The sequence below is a fragment of the Tiliqua scincoides genome, chromosome 4, assembly GCF_035046505.1.
Source record: "Tiliqua scincoides isolate rTilSci1 chromosome 4, rTilSci1.hap2, whole genome shotgun sequence".
Classification (NCBI taxonomy): domain Eukaryota; kingdom Metazoa; phylum Chordata; class Lepidosauria; order Squamata; family Scincidae; genus Tiliqua; species Tiliqua scincoides.
The window spans coordinates 164099190-164121189 of NC_089824.1; the positions used below are offsets into that span (position 1 = coordinate 164099190).

The 22000-nt window shown below is 44.2% G+C and overlaps 1 protein-coding gene across 4 annotated transcripts in view; it reads right to left on the reverse strand.

Moving 5' to 3' along the window:
- The window catches only part of RNF220 (ring finger protein 220), a 341743-nt gene that overhangs the window by 95162 nt on the left and 224581 nt on the right, over positions 1 to 22000 (reverse strand). For 3 of the 4 annotated variants that reach the window (XM_066622880.1, XM_066622879.1, XM_066622878.1), the window contains 2 exons: positions 9604 to 9699; positions 398 to 440 (listed from right to left, as the gene is read on the reverse strand). In XM_066622880.1, the coding sequence (XP_066478977.1) occupies positions 398 to 440; positions 9604 to 9699 (139 nt within the window). Of the gene's footprint in view, positions 1 to 397; positions 441 to 1644; positions 1774 to 9603; positions 9700 to 22000 lie in introns of those variants that run through there. The other variant, XM_066622881.1, reaches the window with a different exon arrangement.

A 22000-nucleotide genomic window follows, 5' to 3' on the forward strand; every position in this document is an offset into this window, starting at 1 on the left:
TTTATTATGCAAGGATTAGACATAAATGATTAAAGGGTAGCATTACTAACAATTGGGGTTTATTGTTGACTTCACAATGCTTTTGCAAAGAAGAGCAATACCATTGCATTTGATAAAAAAGAATAAAAAATGCAAGTACTGTACTAAAGTACTCTACAGGACATTAATGATGTTTCCTCTGGAACAATTAGTTTGCATAGCAAGACATGTGTCAACAAATTGGACACTACATTATTCAGAGAAACAACAAGTGTTTAAAAATGCAAGCAATGGGATAAAGCTTAAAAACTTTTGGGGCATATTTAACTGGAAATTATTAGATCCACCAACCCCGATCCAGGCAGTTGTAATCTCAGAACACAGAGTTAGGACAGTCTACAGTTCTTGCTACACTCACCATTCAGCCGGGTCTGTCTATTTGCCCTCACTCGCAAGAAGGTCTGCAGAAAGAAGACGTAAGAGCAAAAAAGCATTAGAGTTTTGCTTATGAGAAAACTATATAGCATGATCATTTCCTTTCTGAAAAGCAGTCTTGAAATAAGCATGAATGTTAAAAAGATAAAATACCACACATCCATCCAACCCATAACCCCCACCCCTTTTCTGGGTACTTCCCTTTCCTCTATTCCCCAATTCAGAATAATAACACCCTCCAACAACTTCCTTAAATATAAAAAAACCCACATTTGCTTTTAGTCCTAGCTCTTGATGTCTTAGTCCTAGCTCTTGATGTCTTAATTCAGACATCAAGAGCACCCCCTATAAACACATAACACCCACTCTGTCGAGGTGCAATACCCCTTCCTGCTCCCATAAGCCCTCCACCTGCAACAGCACCTATAACACAGATCAATATAACCTATATTTTGACTGCATACGTGTGTTTGTGCGTATATTTTGACTGTATGTGTGTGTGCATATATATAGGTCAGTGTAACCTATATTTTGACCCATAAAAACAAGGCAATATATTGCATTGTCTAGTTCTAATACAGCTATAAGCCAGTTGTTCTCAAAGTTTTAGCACCAGGACCCGCTTTTTAAAATGAGAATCTGTCAGGACTCACCAGAAGTGATGCCATCACAGGAAGTGATGTCATCAAGCAGGAAAATGTTTAACCATCCTAGGCTGGAATTCTTACCCATTGACTATCACTGTTAAAAGCATATACAAAGTAGCCTGTTCAAAGCCTAGATCTGCAACGTTTCCCCAAAAGCAGTCGAAGACCACGGCAGTGCTAAGTCTAATGTATTATGAACAGAAGTGTGAAGTGAATGGGGACCCGCCGGAAATGGGCTTGCGACCCACCTAGTGGGCCCCAACTCACAGCTGGAGAAACACTGTTGTAGGGTATTTTCCTTATAGAGAAACAGATGTGCTTAGCTGGTCCTTACTTCCTAGGGAGCACAGCAAGAGCCTTCCAAAGTGTGCCCCCAACCCTCCCCCAGACCAAGCTGTTGCCGTGGAGCCCCGGGGGGGGGCCAGGCCCCCCTTCGCCCTCAGGGGACAGACAAGCCCCTCCCACCTCAGGGAGCGGCGGCCCAGCCCTCAGCCGGGATGTAAACAAGCCCCACTCCTTCCCTGGCTCTAACCGGCCCCGGCTCCAGAGACGCTGCGGCCCCCCAGACGCGCCCCGCCCGCACCTCCTCCCGGCCGGCGGGCTCCCTCCTCTCGCTCTGCATGGCCGGGGATGAGGGCGGATGCGGGCAACGGCCCCGGCACCTGGGATCAGCTCCCAGCGGCAGCGGCGGCCGCCGCCATGTTAGCTCCGGTCATGTGACCGGCGTCGCCGCGGCCCGCGTAGGGTGAGAGGTCAGGTGCAGTTCCCATGGCAACCGGCGGGCCTGAGGGCTTTCTGTCCTTAAGCGCTGCCTAGGCAACCCCCAAGCAACAGCGACAGGCCGTCCTCTGGGCCTCGGTGAGGAGGCCCTCCCCACGCTGGGGCACCCCCAGCCCCGGGTAGCGCGCCCTCCCGCCCCCGCCAGGAGCAGCGCCGCTTCTCCCGCTGCGCAGGCTGGAAGGGCCCCTGTGCGCTGAAGGGAGGCGCGCCCAGGCACCCCAAGGGGGAGAAGCTGCAGCTGGCAGGACTCTAACTCGCACCTCCAGCGTGGCACAGAGGGGCCCTGCAGTGGTCCTGCCTCACGCCAAGGATCAGTGCCCCGCAGCCACACCGCCCCACTGTGCTTTGTGGAAGGGGCCTTCTCAGCTCACCCAGACCCCACTCCTAGGCAGGGCAGAGCTCAGTCCCATTATAGTCAATGGCACTTACTCCCAGGTAGGCGTGGACCGGACTGCAGCCCGAGGGCCCACTCCTGTCCAGCTTTCCAGCTGCGGTTTAGCCACAATGCAGCCCCTTTGGTAAGAGAACACCAGTGCCCACTGGAGAAGGCCCCACTGACTGCCCCTCTACCACAGGATGCAGCGCACACCCCACTGGCACAACTGCACCTGCACTGGAACATTGGAGAGGATTCAGCCCTCACTCTGTGCTGGTTTGGGAACAAAAAGTGCCTTTTCCTGGTGGTGAAATCTATTTAAAACTTTTGTTAGACTTTCAATATGAACATTACCAGCTGCAGCCTGTGAAATGCCAACCTGGTGCTTTAGAGTTCATATGTGCTTTTTCTAGAGGCACCAGAGACAAGATGCACCTACTGCTCACAAAGAGGTTTTAGCATTTGGCAGCCCAATCCTATGCATGTCTACTCAGAAGTAAGTCTCATTAAAGTGGGGCTTACTCCCAGGAAAGTGTGGATAGGATTGGGCTGCAAGCCATTTCTGCCCAACATTGCATAAGCACAACAGGGACCAAATGTGTACATCTGTGGGCAAGGCAAAAATGGATTAAGAAGTGATGCAGGGAAAGGAGCTAAGAGCTGAAGAATGGTAACCTTAGTAGCCTGCACTAACAAAATTTCAGAAAAGCATCTACACAATCTGACCCAAAGAGAAAGCAGGGGAGTTACTTACTAGGTGAAAGTATCAGAAAATGGGTGCTGTCCATGATAAATAGCAACAGCTGTCTGTCTAGTACAACTATGAAAAGTACAGAAACCCTCTCAAGATTGGCATGTAGGTCATCCTTACTCTCAGCCCAGCTTTTCACAAAAGAAGACCAGTTCTCCTTTTTGGTGCCCTGCTTCACTAAGGTGATATTACCCAGATGTATTTACGCAGCTCAAAGTCTAATTATTTTGAACCTTAGTCCGCCTTTAAAATAATAGCTGTGATAAAGCTAATGAGAAGGTTCAGCAGTCCATCAGTAGTCAGGAAGCTAGGACTTATTCAAGTTGCAACTGCATAGAGGCACTCTGGTTTGATAACAAATTACTGCTGCCTCCATCCAGAGAGATACATGATTTATATGGAAATGCTATACATACACTTGTTAAGTACTGCTATGCTTATATCTAAGAAATCGTTCTAAGCCTGTAGGTGGGGTCTATCTTTTTATTATAAAGTAAAGCACTTTAATTTTTTTTCTGAAGTATTGTACAGGTATAAATATGTGTATAAAATTGAGGTAAGAAAAATGGGTTGATAAGTATATATGTTCTGGTCTTGTAAACACTTAGGTATAAGCAATTCTATTGGAGTCAGTGGGAGTATTCAGCTCTGGTGCACTACAGCTCTCCGTAGGGACATATAAAGATAAAAATCTTAGCAAATACAAAATGTTAGTGGGTAAAACAGTCATTATTCTATTGCTTTATGACCCTGAAGTCACAGTCAGTGGCTGCAAGAAAGATAAATCTATAGAGTTGCTTTTATCCAGCTGACCAAGGTCCAGATCCTGCAAACACTTAAAGGAAGTGCTCCACTTTGATCCTGTTAGCAATCCTACTGAAGCCATCAAGACTATCCAAGTGTTTAAAGCCAAACATGTGTGACAGTGTTGTAGGCCTGAGGCCTAAATTGCTAAACCCCCAAAACCTTTAAAATCCTTAAGCCTCTTCAAATGTTTTCTCATAAACCTTTGAATTATTTCAATATACCAGACTCTCCTATACTTTGTTTCAGTAAATCTAGTTGATACTGTTAAAATGACAGCAACACATTTCAGTCCTCTTTTAAAAGGAAAATAAATACACAATTTAGGGGATGAGATTCAGGGAAGGTCTGCATCCTGTTTCTAGTATTTATTCTCACATTGGTATATATTATCTAAAAAGCTACCCTTGATGGTGGGAATTCTCATTAGATAGCCCTAGAATAAATTACCAAAGTCTGCCTCATGTGAACATATACAGTAGTGTTAATTCTGTTCCAGCTTACATTCCTTGTACACTGAGGTCAATGGTATTTAAGAGAGATGTGCATACTAAACACCCCTTGATTTGGAAAAAGGGGAGAAAAGCAATATTTTTGGGACTTACTTTCAAGATTTTGCTTTTAATTAGTTTTTCTAATAGTATCTCTGAGCATCAAGTCTGCAATGACCTAAAAAGACACACAGCAAATGCCTTGGAACCTTCACAAACTGCTGTATTAATGACATGTTTTACATTTCACAAATGTTAACAGATGTTATGATACTGGTTTTGGAGCTAAACCTTAGTAAAATACATATTATTGAGTTTTTGAGCAGAGAGGGGAAAAGGTAATGCTTGCTTTAAGCAAAGTCTTGGCTGGCAGCTTCGTTCTAGTACACTGAGCCTGCTGTGTGAGTGTTTTATTAACGTCTTGTTTAGAAGCTTTATCCACATTATCTGATGCACTCGGGTTGTCAATGGACTATCCCTCAGTGACTCCAAAAAGAACCCAGCATATCAAAATCTACTAGTCTTCATCTTTCTGGGTGCAAAATACTGTAACATACATGAGAGTTTAGGGGGTACCACAGGGAATTCCTTTATTCAACTGTTTAAGCACATCTTCCCAAGATGTTTGTGTGTTTTGAATTTGCTTTCAGTTGGAAGACGGAAAATCAGGACATAAAAACTAGCCAGTGCAAACCAAAGAAGGTTTTACATAGTGCACTCATACACGTGGCAAAAATGAAGTTATGCAATAAACAACAGATAATGCCTCAATCATTTTTCAGTGGACAAATTAGTTTTATGGATATTGCTGATATTCATGCAAGCTGATGTGGTTGTGCGCCAATGTATTTCTAAGAGCACAGCCTCCTTAAATTGCTGAAGGTAGGATATAACTGCGCTGAATGAGATTGGCTCCTCCCCCGCAATCCTACTGCCCAGAGAGATGGCGAAATCTGATTTTTAATGGATTTTTCTTCACGCAAATTGCACTCTTACCAAGCAGCTCCACTCTACTTACTGTTCAAAACCTTGGTCTGGAATATTAGGGCCTGGCTCTGTCTAGTGCTTAGCATCCTCATTTCAAATTTATTAGAGACAGATAGGAATGCTCCATATTTTCTAGGATCTGGTCTAAATTGATTTTCTGTGTAAGAGAAATAGGTGCTAACATACTCTTTAACTGGAGCAGTTCTTTTTGTCAAGAAACAGTCATGTCATTAATCCTATTTAAAGGCATAAGGCTGAGAAGAAAGGGTACAGAGTAAAAATTATATTTTCAAAAGCCATGTTGCTCTCCTTGTATTACTCAAAAGACCTCAGATTAATGCAGCCAAAATAACTTCAAACATCTCATTTACCTACCTGCATTTCTACTTTCCTTCACCCTTCTACTCAATCACCAGCCTTTAGCATTTCACTTAACCAGATCACTCAAAAAGGCTATATATCAGTTTCACTTGCTCTCTCCTGAAGCAGTGTAAGTCTGCTAGATCTGAGCTGCAAATGCAGATGGGAAGATTTCAACTGCAACAAAACCTGCTTGCTTTCTTCTCTCTGGTGATGCCATCAATACTTGTTAATTCTGAACTTTGCTACAAATTTAAGGGCTTCTAATGCTCAGTTAAAAGAAGAGGTGTGCATTATGAGAGCCCTGAATCCTTCTCAGTTTAAGATCCAAGCAAGAGAAGAATTCCAAGTTTACCCCCATCCATCCATGTCCCAATTCCCCTCCCAGTTCAAACACTTACTAGCCAAATGGCAGTGGCAGGAGCTTTCTGGTACCAACTCCATCCCCCAGCACCTGATGCACTGTAGCTTTCCTACAAGTGACTTAATGTCAGTACCCTAAGTCTAAAACAGGGGTGTCCAAACTTTTTGGCAGGAGAGCCACATCATCTCTCTGACACTGTGTCAGGGGCCGGGAATAAAAAAGAATTAATTTACATTTCAAATTTGAATATATTTACATACATGAATATATTAGAGGTGGAACTTACATGAAGGAATGAAGGTCTTGCAATAGCTCAAGGCCTATAAATGGCCTTGAACAAAGCAAGGCTGACCTTTCCTTTGCTGCCACTGCTGCATCACAGATGTGAAACAGCATGCAGTGGAGGGAGTCCTCGTCCCACAGTTCATGCGAGAGACTGAACAGTGAGAGCAGCTGCATCAAGCCAGTGTGGGCTCCAGCAAGTCTTCTGCCAGAGACTCATTGGAGACTGGGGGCTCCCTGTGGGCCGGATTACTCAAGGGCCGCAAGTGGCCCCCGTGCCGGGGTTTGGGCACCCCTGGTCTACAAGAAAGGAGTTGGACATTCTTGGTTTTTTTTCCCTATCTTTCTCACAGTCTAGCTCTAGCCCTATTTACTCAGTAGCATATTGTGTTGACTTCAATGGGACTTGTGTCCAGGTGCGTATGCTTACAACCTCAGATACAGTCTGCTTCTTCACTAGCTATTCTTCCACCCTTATGTCTTTCATTTTTTCCCATCTTTGGGAATTTTTCTTAAGAATTCACTCCACCTAGTCAAGAAGAAATAGAAATAAATGAAAAGCCCTCTTGCTCTTTCCACTGAAGGACCACTTGTTCAGAGAGACATTCTCTCAATCACCTCATTTGCAGTTTTTCTGTATCAAACATTTTGCTCCATTCTTGCAGGAAATCCTAGGTGATAAACTGGATTGAAAGGTATATTGCACTAGTAATCAGGGCTGGAACAAACACTTCTTACATACTCCATAAATATACCTTCTGTTTTTGAATGGAAGTTTCCCCAGCTTATTTCTTTTTCAAATGGAAATGAGGTCCCATATTAGCTCGCAGCAAACTGTCCTATGGAGTTCTCATAAAATTAAAAGGGAAGGATGTTGTTTGCCCCATGGCTGAGTCTTATACCCCAAAGATAGTGTGGACCTTTATTATCCTCACCTCATTATTTGTTGCCTTGAGTCCTTGATTTCCTTCAATAACAATTATAGCCATGGAATAACAATACATACTTCAGTTTTCTGATCATCCTATCATATTTCATAATAAGGTAACCATTTCCTAACACTGCTCTTATTGAATTTTTACTCTCCATACTATCGTAGATTGTACTGTATTTGTATCTAACTGGCCCATATAGCTCAGTCAGAAGTTCTACTAACATCTGCACTCCCCTACCTGAATTTTTGAAGCGATCTGTTTAGAGGGGCTATGGACAACTGAGGGAAAGCAAATTTCTGCTCTTGTAGTTATTCTGAAGGGAATTTTATAAAACCTGGAAAGCTGATGCAAATGATAGTTTATCATGCAGTGGCCATTTGTGAACATGCTGCTGTGTGCATGTAACCACACCAGGAGACAGTACCATTTCTACTCCGAGGGTGACAATTAATAATAAACCATTCAACTAATAAATACAACATATCACAATAAAATGTTTAAAAAGCAGGACCAATATAAGAATAGCAGTGACAGGATAATACCAGTTCAAATTGGGTTTTACAAGGCTTGGGAAAATAAAAGGTTTATTTACCTAGTGCTGAAAAGACATAAGAATGGGCTCTACATAAGCCTTCCTTACAAAGACAGTTTACAAAAAGGCCACCTTAAGATGAGTTTTACAACCAAGTTGCTTCCCCACATGACTGGAATGTGGCAACACTGGCCTCATGAATCAGCCAACAGCTTCCCAAATAGCACATGTAATTGCATGCATAGCAGGTAAGTTCACAGATGACCAACATGGGGTAAATGGTGATCTGCACCCATCCTTAGTAAACCACCAATAGAGTTGTTGGTCTAAGCTTACTGAAATCCCCTGCAGATTAGTCACACAAGCAAACATTTTCTTGCCAACCTCATATTTCCTAGCAGATCATAAATGCCACAAAGAACCTGCAATAAAAAATTACCAGCACAGCAATTTTAAAGAAATATATAATCAGGGCACCCATCCAGCATATGGAATGCTCAACTTGCAGCCCTTGGAATCAAAGGGAGATTTAAAAAAAAAAAACAAAAACAAAGCCTGTTGGATTAGCTCCTAGAGGGGATTTACCTAGTTATACATTAAAATTGCTTTGTATCATCTGGCTTGCAATTTCTAGAGTAGTATGAAATAGCTGTAGTGCAAAAAAGGTCTTATCCTCCAGGGTCTTCTCCCCTGTAAAAGCAAACTACGATACCCATTGTGCCACTGCTTTAATGAGCCTTCATGAAATACATGTATTGTAACAATAGCAACAAAAAGAATTCTTCACCTAACAGAAACGGGGAATTTCTCCATGTTCAAAGGAGGACATTCTAGAAATATTTATCTAACTTTTGACAACATTCATAATGGCACCGACTCATTTGTGGGAGCATTGGGTAATAAGAAGTAGAGAGTGTGAGCAGTTCGTATCCCTAAGATCTGACTTATAGTCTGAGCTGCACAAATAAGTGAGCTGCACAAATAAAGAGAGTGTGAGCAGTTCATATCCCTAAGATCTGACTTATAGTCTGAGCTGCACAAATAAGTGAGGTCATACAATAGTCACAGAAGGTACATTCTACCTGGAGATCATTTTTAATTCATGAACACAGCCATGCACAGTGCAGCCCATATGGCTCAGGGATGTCAGGGCAGCATCCCATGATGTCTCAATTTAAAAACCAAGGAAAATCCAATTCTGCACCCACAGAATGCAATAAGGAATGGAGGACAATGAAGCTGTATTCTTTTTGGCCAGTGAATATCAAAGAACCCATGTACAATCAAGTGTTTCCACACCTTAACGGATACTAACAGTGCTACATCGGAATTCTTTACCCTTACAAATTCAGTGTGCTTTGAAATGTTGCAAAATTGCTTTCAGAATGGAGTCTCACAGGTTAAGCTACTTTTTTCTGGTTAATTGGGGAAGTTTGTTGGTTGTCTTTTCTTTCAGATTTGTTTGTTTCTACATGCAAAATGATAATAACAATTGACACTCATGTCAATAATAAAGTACTTTGATCTTTTACTATCACAAAGGCCACACAGGGATGTGTCCATTTTGAAAAACCTCTGCTGTATTTTCAAATGTCATGATGCACCAAGAAAAATCCAGAATCATACAGCTGCATTGGTCATAATCCTGTTAAAGGCCCTGGCAGCCTGTAAACATTAACATTTATACCCTTTAGTACTTTCTAGTTAAGGCTCCTGAGATACGGGGCAAACACATTAAACAAGTGGGACATTAAAATCTCTGAATTACAGATGGGACGAAAGAAGTTAAGGACTTGCATGGTCACTGAAAGAACTGGGAATGCCATGCAGTAGTTCCTGGCTTCTAGTCATCAGAAGAGTCCTCTGGGTAGCTCTCTCACCTGGTATCTGTCTGAGTGATGGATATCATCTGAAGAGTGAGGTGACGCTGTTGGAGAGTCTCCTTCCCGCTTGATTGAGGCTGACAACAAAATTGACTGTAGGAGGAGGAGAGGGAAAGGCAGTTAACAATGCAAAGTGTTTCTTATTCTCAAGAGGAAACCTAGCAGGAGGTATGAGGTGTAATGGCAATAAGCGCTCATCAAGAAAGCATTAACACCAACAATCAGCTATAGTGAGGGGCAGCTTCTTGGTTAGGTGGGCACACGCTTTGCTAGCTCTTGAGAATGCTTGAGAGAATGATATAAGGTGCAGTTTAGAGAGCCAAACTTGCCCCCCCTCCCACACACACTCCTGTGCCAAGTCTATCACCCCAACAAGGGAGAGAAGAGTATATCATTCTTGTGTGTCATTTGTGACCTGCAAACAGTTCCAACAGACAGGACTAGTGTATATACTGTATACTTAGGTAATGTCCCTCCCCCAACTCCCTGGGCTTCAGCTTTCTGGACAAACATGCTACATTAGAATAAAATAAGATGAAAAGGGTGATTCAAAAAAGACAGGACAGCAACTTAAATAGTTAGGTACATGAAAGGCATTATATAAAATAAAGTTCTCCCATAAACCCCTTAATTGCCACTGATAAATTGCATAAATACACAAATCTGAAACCTAGACCCAAATTCTAATCAACACTCCAGCACTTACTCAGCTGTGCCAATGGGCATGTGCTGCAGTTGGGTGGCAGTCACAGAGGCCTCCTCAAGGTAAGGGAATGTTTGTTCCCTTTTCTCAGTAAGGCTGTATTGTCCTTACCTTGCTGCTGGAAAGTTGGTTAGGATGGCACCCTTAAAGTGACAAGCAGTCATAAAAGAGCAGTCTAAGGTTATGGCAACATATATGACATTACCTCTACATCTTGACTAGCAGGTGCCAGAAATCTGTTGGCTAAGAGTCAGCAGCACCACATGAAACTTCCAAGAAGCCAGTGCGAAAACCTGCTTTTGTCAGTCACAGTTTATTTTATTTTATTGGTGATTATCAGCTGCAGAAATACTAGGTGGAAGTTCAGTAGCAGACAAAAATCTACCCAACTGTCTTCCCTATGAAAATCTTTCAAAAAATGTTGAGACTCAAGACCTCAAACACCACATTACTGATGTATGCATCAGTGGACAGAAGTATTAGGTACACTAAACTGCAATTCAGCTGAACAGATTTTTTAAGTAAGTACACATGCTGGCACATTAATAATCATTATCCTAATTATAGCATTCCTCTTTAATACTCTGAAATACCCAAAATAACACAGATTTTTTTAAAAATAGCAGGCTATGAAGGCAAAATGGTTAGCAATATACTGGTATTTGTGAAGGTTGTCAGTACCTTGCAGACTTCAGAGCAATGGCAGAAAGGTATGAATTCCATGCACAACAAAGTTTTATGGGAAATGACAAGAATGCTTTGACACTATTTAAAGGAGATTCATTCAGTAAGCGTGTTATGTTATCACTAAAGTCTAAGGAGAAATACTAACTAAATTTTGTAGAAGAAAAAGAGTAAAACAAGAAATTGTAAAAAGGAATATAGGCACTAAATGCAAAGTCACCAAGTATTCGTTGCTGTGAAAATATGACAATAATGAATAATAAAAAAATTTATAAGAATAGCATGGTAAATTAAACAGACTTCAAGAGTCAAAATAGGTTCCTCCTTCCTATTCTTGAAGCTAAATCCCAAAGCTGTTTGGTCAAAACCACTACCTTTAGCAAAACCTTTCCATGAACCAGTCTAGCCTCATTTTACCCACTCCACAGCCACCTGAAGAGTATTCACTATCCCTTTCTTTCCTCTTAATGGTAGATTCTATACATGACCTCTGTGTAGGACAGTGGTGTCCAACCTTTAGAAGCTTGCGGACAACTGAGATGAAAATCAGAACTGTTGTGGACTGCAAGCAGCTGCGGGTGGTCTGGTCTCCACCCTCTCTGGTGGTCCATCTCCCAAGCACTCCCCAAAAGGACAGAGAACGGACTATCCACAGCCACGGATGACACTTCAGTAGCTGTGGGCAGTCCGTTCTCTACCTTCTTTGATTGTCCATAGGAGATTGCTTGCTAGGCGAAACACTGGAAGTGATCAAAGGTGATTTTTTTTCCTCCAAGACCTCACAGACCACTTCTCAGGGTCTCACAGACCACTGGTTGAAAACCAATGGTGTAGGGACTGCGCCATGTCTTCATTTTTTCTGTCAGCAAGCACACCACTGGCACTATTGTAGTAATAGTTGTAGCAGTTGCTGTATACTGACCTTTGTAAAAGAAGCTCAGGGCTCCATACTAGATAGTGAACAACTTTAAACTGACATTTGCATGCCAATGTGCAATGGCTCCTTTTATCCTTTGGGAAATTTGTCAACCCTACTACATTAGGGTCTATTTGTTCTGATCTGTAAAATACAAGTGGCAAGCACCTCCCCCTTACTAAACACAGGGCCAACCCTGCAGTTGGGTTTACAATCTTGACTGACTGAAAATTAGCAACCTAGACAAAAAGCTAGTCAACGCTGTGTTTGTGATGTCTGAAAGCACCACCAGCACTTTGAGATGCAAGGAATGGCCAATCAACCTGATGGGGGAAAATCCAAGAGAAAATAGACAGTCTGGGAGCAAACATTCATATTCTATAACTAGAGGTGTTTGAAAAAGTCTTGCCTCATGAACCTTTTAGAATTCTTTGAAAAGGTCAATAGGCATGTAGATGCGGGAGAAACAGTGGACATTATATATCTGGACTTTCAGAAGGCATTCGACACGGTCCCTCGCCAAAGGCTACTGAGAAAACTCCACTGAAAAGTCAGGGAACTAGAGGGCAGGTCCTCTCAAGGACTGGGAACTGGCTGAAGACCAGGAAACAGAGAGTGGGTGTCAATGGACAATTTTCACAATGGAGAGAGGTGAAAAGCTGTGTGCCCCAAGGATCTGTCCTGGGACTGGTGCTTTTCAACCTCTTCATAAATGACCTGGAGACAGTGGTGAGCAGTGAGGTGGCCAAGTTTGCAGACGACACCAAACTTTTCCGAGTGGTGAACACCAGGCGTGATTGTGAGGAGCTCCAGAAGGATCTCTCCAAACTAGCAGAATGGCAGATGCATTTCAATGTAAGTAAGTGTAAAGTCATGCTCATTGGGGCAAGAAATCAAACCTTCACATATAGGCTAATGGGTTCTGAGCTGTCTGTGACAGTTCAGGAGAGGGATCTTGGGGTGGTGGTGGTCAGCTCGATGAAAGTGTTGACCTAGTGTGTGGCAGCAGTGAAGAAGGCCAATTCTATGCTTGGGATCATTAGAAAAGGTATTGAGAACAAAACAGCCAATATTATAATACTGTTGTACAAATCGATGGTAAGGCCACACCTGGAGTATTGCGTCCAGTTCTGGCTACCACATCTCAAAAAGGACATAGTAGAAATGGAAAAGGTGCAAAAGAGAGTGACTGAAATGATTGCTGGGCTGGGGAACCTTCCTTCTGAGGAAAGGCTACAGCATTTGGGCCTCTTCAGCCTAGAAAAGAGGCACCTGAGGGGGAACATGATTGAGACATACAAAATTAGGCAGGCGATGGACAGAGTGGATCGAGAGATGCTCTTTACCCTCTCACACAACACCAGAACCAGGGGACATCCACTAAAATTGAGGGTTGGGAGAGTTAGGACAGACAAAAGAAAATATTTCTTTACTCAGCATGTAGTTGGTCTGTGGAACTCCTTGCCACAGGATGTAGTGATGGCATCTGGCCTAGATGCCTTTAAAAGGGGATTGGACAAGTTTCTGGAGGAAAAATGCATTATGGGTTACAAGCCATAATGGGTATGTGCAACCTCCTGATTTTAGAAATGGGCTACGTCAGAGTGCCAGATGCAAGGGAGGGCACCAGGATGCAGGTCTCTTGTTGTCTTGTGTGCTCCCTGGGGCATTTGGTGGGCTACTGTGAGATACAGGAAGTTGGACTAGATGGGCCTGTGGCCTGATCCAGCGGGGCTGTTCTTATGTTCTTATTTTTATTAAGAAGTTAGCCCATTGGATTCAGTAAGACTTATGCTGTAATCCTATCTTACCAGGAACAAACACCTCCACCTATAACCCTAGAAAGTGAGAATTTTCAGACAAATCCATCATGTTGCAAAAATGTCAATATCTTGGTGTCAAAAATGATAGAAATTGCAAAATATGATTTAAAACTAATGGTTGAAATTCTGCTCTTCATGTTGTAATGAACCAGAACAGGATTTTGTCTGCAGGTTGCAACATATATCCTTCCCTTCTTTCTCAGGATAAAGGGAACAAGTAATGGCAGAAGTTAAAGACACCTCACTTTTCAATTTGTTATAGTGAAGAAATAAAAATACAAAGCCACTGACTCAAAGAACCACAGCAACAAACCTTCATAGTCTCCATCAGGCCCCCGCACCACCCACTGCCCATCTGCTGCTGCAAGTAGCTCTAATCCAATATTATTATCTGAAAAATGGCTGGACTAGCTACGGAGACAGTAAATTAAACGTTATGTATTAGTTTTTAGCGTGTGGTCCTGAGAAGTACACTGGCCCCATTTATTCTACAAACCTCCTGAGCACCATGACAACGACCTCTGGAAAAAATGCAGGGCTAAACTAATCCCAAAGATGTCAATCTCAGGCCCTCTTCTACATACGCTTGCCGTTTAGATGAATAAACTGTCTCTTAAAATTGTAGCAAGGAGTTCTATTCTAAATACCTCAGCAGCATGCTAAACACAGTATCAGGGAGCCAAGCCCCCACGCTCCAGCACCACACTTCATTTGTATTTTTCATTTCACCAAGGTGGGCTGACCATTCTCCATTTAGAGAAGTGTCAAGAGAACTATCAGGAGTGGTGGGGCAGTGTGGGGAAGAGCAGCAGCAGCAGCAACTTTAGAATCAAAAACCTTTCCAACTTTAAATGAACACCTCAGGGCCCAATTCTACCCAACTTTCCAGCACCAATGCAGCTGTGCCAATGGGGTGTGCACTGCATCCTGTGGTAGGGGGAAGTCACAAAGGCCTCCTCAAAGTAAGGGGACATTTTTTCCCTTATCTTAGGACTGCAGTGTGGCTGCATCAGTGCTGGAACGTTGGATAGGACTGGGCCCTCAGTCAAGCAAATCCCCCAATATTGGTGTTTGGCCATTAGCTGAAGGGTTGGTGCTCACAGCTGGACTCTGATTTAACATAAGGTGGGTCATACTGATGATGATACCACAACCATCGTGGAGTGAGAGAAAAGAAGGGAAGGGAAGAACAGAGAGAGGGGGGAAAATGAAAAATACTGACAGAGGGAGGAGAGGTGGGTCCCAGAACATAGTCTGAAGGCACATGATGGAGTAACCTTGATGAAACTAAGCAAGTCTGATAGCTCAATTCTACTCTTGCATTACAGCTGATGTGCTGTGAGGTCTGCCATTGCGGTAGCCACTCTGCCAGCCTGTGGAATGCTGACACCAGTGCAAGGGCTGGAAGGTTGCAAACTGCCAGCACCACAGTGTAGATCTTCCAGTGAATGGTAGGGAATTGGGGCAAATTGGGGGTGGGATGGGGCAGATCTCGCTGGCATTGACATCCACCATATGTGGAACGCCCATTCCAGGCCTGACATGCCCCCAGCAGGGTCTTCAGAGTTATGCCAGCTACAAAGGTTTAGAAATTAAACGATCCTGATGTGCCAGACGACAGGGATCCACTGAAGATAATCTAAACACTGTCCTGCTTTTGGTGTCACCTCCGTAGCTATGGAATGCTGAGGTCACAACACATTCTGTAACTTAGCATGGAGGACACAAGATGTGTTGCCACTTATGTCGTGTGGAAGTGGTCCACTTTCCCTATCCTTCCTAAGCATTAACCCACAACTGGAGCAAAATATCTGATCAAATCTTTCTCAGTCAGAGCTCCTTTCCTCACTTCCATGCCATGGCAAACCACCATTTCACCGCTGAAAGGCAGAGCAAGGGACTTGAATGCGCTCCAGATAGGCCTTATATTTCTAGCCCTCCCCCTTAAATCATCTCTCCATTGGGTAGAGACACTCTTTGTTGAGGTTATAAACCCTAAGAGGATCAGCCTGAGCATTACACCTGGGGCAAGCTAAATAAAAAAAGGTCACTGGTGCTTTTTAAACATGGACAAAAAAGCAGTAAAATGTGTTTGGAAAAAAAAAATCTGGCATTAAATCATGACTTTTTGCCTGGCTCGCCTCATTAAAAGTGGCCTTTTGGAAGGTAAAATTATCATTGTAAGCGATAAGATCTTTAAGAAAATAATTCACGGCTTCTTCACCCTTTAATACGATAGCCGCCACCGGCTAATTTTTTTCTTAATGGCAACGAGGCCATCAATCTTGTCCCAGCCTTGTTCTCACTCTTGCTTCCCTCCCTTGTGCGGTCCCATGCAACCAGATTCCCTACTCAGCTCATAGGAGCAATAGTCTTCTTTTCCAGCTTCTGCTCTGATGTTTTCCAACTTGACAAATTCCACTCTGAAGAATAAGCTAAGAAGGAAAGCTCAGTTCCAATGTGGGAAGAAACCACTATCTACCATATAGATCTACTGAAAAGATAGCAGAACACACTGTGTGTCTGGGAGCTAAAACATTCAATATTAAAGAGCTGTCTGGTCAGCAGGGAATGCAAGTAAACATTGGAACTGGATTGCACAGGAAAGTAGTGGATTCTTTGTCATGTGTATCTGTCACACAAGGCTGCATACAGTGGTACCTCGCATAACGAATGCCTCGCACACCGAAAAACTCGCAGAACGAAAGCATTTTGCGAAGTTTGGTAACTCGCACAACGAATTTTTACGACCCGTGCTTCGCAAGACGAATTTTTTTTTTTGGTTTGTTTTAAGGGGGGGATCTTCATGTCAGTTTATGATCCCCATCACCCTAGTAAGGGGAGGATCTTCATGTCAGTTTATGTAAGTAAGTCCCATTGTGCTTGCTCCCAGGAAAGTGTGCACAGGATTGCAGCCTTCAAACTCCCCACTCAGCATCCCCCCCGTTTTTGAAATCCTCAGTGCAGTATGTATGCCTTTAAAGAGCACGTAATAAACACTTTGTAAACCAAATTTGACTTTGTTGTGACTTTTCTTGCCCATAGGAACGCATTAATTAAATTTCAATGCATTCCTATGGGAAAACGTGCTTCGCAAAACGAAAAACTCGCATAACGAAAGGACTCGCGGAACGAATTAATTTCGTTATGCGAGGCACCACTGTATCTTTAAACAGAAGCTGAGTAGCCCAATCCTAACAAGTGCTGGCGCAGTGGGGCTGTTGTGTCCAGCACTCAATAGGAGCAGGCTGAGGTCCACTCGGGATAAGGGGATATTTTCTGCTTTACACTGAATAATGCTCCAGCCAATGGGGCTACTCTGATCTCCACCAGTTATTTAGCTGGTGGAAGTCCAAGCAGCCCTGTGAAAGGAGGAGGCCTCTGCCAATCCTGCCCCCTTCAGGGCCTGATCCACTCCCATTCTGCTCACTCCCACCCCAAAATGCTCCCTCTCCACCTCCAAATGACCCTCCTGCTGCCCCTCTACCTGCTGTAACTTTACCTGCACTGTCTGGTGGAAGTCCTGGATGCAGCGTCGGTGGGGTGGCTCAGGCCTCCCCACTGGTGCTGCTTACTCTCCAGGTGTCATGATGTACCTTATGGCACATTTGCGACACCCTCCACCGGCACGGGACCGCTGTGGATCGCCTCCTTTGGATTGTGTTCCCTTAGTCAGTGCTAAACTAGCATGCTCAGGAGAACTTCAGCGTTGTTTTAAAGGGCCCTTGTGCTGGTCTCAAAACCTAATAATGCAGGAAACATACTCAGATAAAGTTACTATTACAAACGATTACTCAGTTAAAGCAAAATGGTGTCTCTGGCATACAGGGCATGTTCCATAACAAGCTTATTTCTCTGGGCTGATATGCAGGTAAATATAAACAGATGTGCAAGTGTGGACAAGAAAGAGGGAATTAATTCTTGGAGGACATTTCTCTGTACTAGAAGTTCACAGAACAGCATCCACACTTCAATGTGGGTGCTGTTATACTATGTTAACTTTCATAGTCTGGGATAATGCATTAAAAGCAAATGCAAGAGCTCAAGGATGCTATCTCAGCAGGAGGAATATTGCAAAGCCAATGAGGGGAAGAACATTTTTTAAAAAGAGAAACCCATACAGCTTGTCTCTCACAACATGGAACATTCAAGAGGTATGCTAGTAAATTTTGCATTGAATACAGTGCTCTGTGACCACCAGTCTTAAGGCTAATTCACACAACTGCTGTGTGCAAAGCAAACAGATTTTTAAAGGGGGACAAAAACCCTACATAGCCTTATGTTTATTATGAGTCAGTTCTCTGAAGCATTAGATATGAATGAAGAACATAACTTGAAACCTTCCCCACAAACATTTCTAAAATTGGTTGGATGTGCTGAATTAGGATTTGCTGGCACACATTAGGGCCTGCTGCAACTACAGGACTTGCTTGCAGTCATGATTGAGAAATATCACCAGTAGGCAAAGACCACACACTGCAGGTGCTTATTGTGGGGGAATAGGCCTCATTTGGTAAGGGAGATGAGAAAAGAATAGGGGCCAATAGATTCCTGGGAGATGGTTGTCACTGGCATCAGCAAGCAGGTGGGGACAATGGCAGATGGTCCCACTGCAAAGGTGACAGGACCACCTAGGGGCCGCCCCACAACTTACAGCCATTTGTGAGCAAGAAAAATGAGACAAGAAGCAGGCATGACTTGGAATCCACTAGTAAAAAGGCAGAGGAAGGAAGACATAGTGGAGGATCTCCCTGGAGTTTTGCTTGAACTGGATGAGGAGTGGGAAAATGCATACTTGTCAAGCCCTTTCCCTCTACTCAGCCACAGGGACCTGAGGCAGGAGCCATACAGTGAGACCACAGAGGTCCTTTTCCCCCAATCTCCATTCCTTGCACTTGTGAGGTGGATAGGTTCGGTATAGAAGCCGAGGCCACTGAAAGTCCCTACATGAATACTTCTTTGTGTGAGAGCTGAAGAACCTGCAAGTTTGCACGAACTGGCAGGAACTCAGGTCCAAGTGTATAGGTATGAATTATACCTTATGAGTGTTCTGGAATGGCCACTGGTGGTCCTGGGGGAATCAGGGGGGTGAGTCGGGGGTGCCATGTCTGTGGAGGTGGCACTGCCATATCCCCACTGCGCTGCCACTGCCACCCACCCTCCAGAACCCTTCTGAGGGCTGGGGAGGCCCCATGCGGTTTCTCCTGGCCCCCTGAAAGCCTTCTGAGGCCTCCAGAGGGCTGTTAAACAGTACTTCTGGTTTTCATCTGTTTAAGGGCCCTCCGGAGGCCTCAGAAGGCTTTTGGAGGGCCAGCCGGGGATGTTGCACAAGGCTGTGTAACCAACCGGTAAGTCTCCTCTCCGGTGGAGGGGCATTTTGCAGTCCTGTGCCCCCAGGTGGCATGCGGTCAGGTCTGCAATTGGGAATGGTTATGTCTACAAACTATGCTGTGTGCCACCTGAACAACGGCTTTCATATACTGTGTGTGGAAGAAATACATGTGCATGTGTACACGCGCAGAGGCATGGCCAAGAGAGGCAGACATGTACATGTTCATGTAGCATGTTAGTGTACCATGCTGGCCCTGGGTATAAGAAGAGGAGGGAACAAAAAGAGTAAGGTATGATCTGGGTGCAGCCCTCAAGTCCAAATAAATGCATCAAAATTGCAGCACATGCTTACTGCCTCCTTTTCCAACCCTAACTACCTCCTCCCTGTCTAGGACACAGGTCAGATGTCAGCACTGGGAAGCGGTGAGCCGGCAGCAGTGACACTCTGTTTCCTTTCAAGGCCACCCATTTGAGACTATTAAGTGCTGGGCTCCTGCTTTTTGATAGCCCTGAAAACACAGGCAGTTTATTTCTCTTAAACAATCAATCACAGCTGCTGTCAGCACAACAAATACTCTAACCCTGCTTTTTACATCTCGCTCTGGCCTTTCCCTTCTCTCCTGCACAAAGTGTTTCCTGCCTGATGCGTTGGACTTTAACTCTGCCATCTAAATAGGTACTTATCACTTAACATGGAGGTGATGGCTTGACATGTTTTCTGTCTCCTGCCCTCCCCTGCACGGTGGGGAAGCAGTCAAAGTGTTGCTAATAGCTGTTATCACTTGGGAACTGTAACCCGAATGCAATGAGTGATACCAGCCTTTGCTGTGCTTTATAGCAGCACCAGAGCTATCGGCATTCCAAGACATGAACACTAGCATATTTTATGCTCTGACACTTTCCTAGGCTAAGCAAACTCACAAACTCCCAGTGGCTCCTTTGTGGTCCTAATTCAGGAGGCTGCAGGAGCACTCACTATAGTGACACTGAAGACAGAATGCAAACTCCAATGTTGTGCCTTCTTGCAATCTTACCATTTGTGTCATACTGGAAGCCTGTTCACTGTACTCTAAGTCTCCAAAGAGTTGGGGAAGGAAAAGACGTGACCAGGCTTACAGGTTGCCATACAAGGGCTCTAGATCACTTTGCTCTCTGCATTACATACCAGATCTTCCTGAACCTCAAGGAAGGTGTAATGCTATTTTCCACCTGGCTATTGGCAATGAAGTCACATGAAGTCACCTCTTTCAAGCTACAGCATGCCACAACCAAGGTGCCTTCACAGCTTCTCTTGTGACTTTTTCAGGTTGCCTCCTAACTTAGAAATTTGTTGAAAGAAAAAGAAAAACATTTACTTGGAAATAAAACTCATGGCGCAATCCAGACTTGCACTTGGGTCGACGTAAGTCCCCTGCACCGGCCCAGGAGTGTTGCAAAACTGCTGTAAAGCGCTTTTGCACTACTCTGAGGGGAGACATGGGCCCCATGGAAATGGTGAGTTGCATTGGCCAAGATCGGCTGACACAGGGGTCTATGGTACAAGGGGAGGGCATGGAGGAGATGGGAGGAAGACATTTCGGGGTGAGGGAGGGAGGGCGGAACCATGGGCAGGCAGGCTGGTGGGGAGCAGGAAGCAGGGCCAGGATCTGGCAGTTATGCCGTATCCTGACACCATTCCCATGCAGCCCGGAACAGTCCCAGGCTGCTCGGATTTGCGCCGCTGATTTAAGGGGCGCAGATCCAAGTAGCCGCATTGGGGCTGCAGTGGCTTTCCCCAGGGAAGTTTCCCCTTGCCTTGGGGCAAGCCACAAACTGTCCAAAACTTGTGCTGGATGCAGCGCAGACGCATCAGCCTGCCTGTTTGCAGTGCAAGTTAGGATTACGCCCTCATTTACCTTCATAGCACTTATTTTCAATAAAGTGTATTCAGGATCAGAAGCTTAGCAGATGTTTCCAAACTTAATTGAATCTGCTTGATCTTCTTTCCATTCCCTTCTCCCACATGAAAATCTTCCCTAAGTGCTGACATATTTCAACTACACATGGACAGTTCTCTGGTCTCCCCCTCTCCCCTGCATCCACGGTGATCAGATTTAGTTATTAATCTTTGCTTGTCTATCATTTTGTAGAGATTAAACCCTGAGGTGTTATGTGATTTCCCCAAGGTCAACACAAAAGTACATGGTAGAACTGCGACTAAGGATCCATGACTACAGACCCAGAGGTCGACATATATAATGCTTTCCCTGACCCAATCCCTAGACAAAATTCAGAAGAGAGCATTTTGTCTACAGTGAGATATCTGGAAAACATTCACACCAAGTTTTTTTCCTTGGGGGGCTTAGTTGTCAGGGAGACCACCAGAGACAGCAAAATTCACTGCCAAAAAGTGCCAGTGGGGGTGGGGACAAGCTATAGAACTCAAGCTATATTCACTGAGCAAGCAGTGTGAAGACAGGTTGCAGTGTAAAAGTGTGTGTCAGAGCCCCACCCATTTCACAGCAAATTTCCACCCTATTCCCCTTCCTATAAATACAAGTATCATTACAGAAAAAGGTGAAGCTCTACAATGAGAGGAAGGGCTTGGGGAGGGAACCTACCAAGATATGGGCTGCAATTGCTGCAGTTAGAAACAGGACAGAAAAGTGGTTTCATTTCCTCTTACAGAGGTAGTGAGATAAAGGGATGCAGTACTGGAAATATTTTACTGTTCTGTGCCATTGATTCCAAGTAACAATATGTCCTTGTGGGTACATCAACAGACAGAGACTACTGGAGAACTATCTGAGTTCTTAATTTTCAATTTCCAGGTCTGAGGGCCCAATCCTATACAACTTTCCAAAGGCAATGCAACCATGCTAATGAGACACAGGCTGCATCCTGCACTTGAGGGGCAGTCACAGGGTCATCCTCAAGGTAAGGGAACAAATGTTCCCT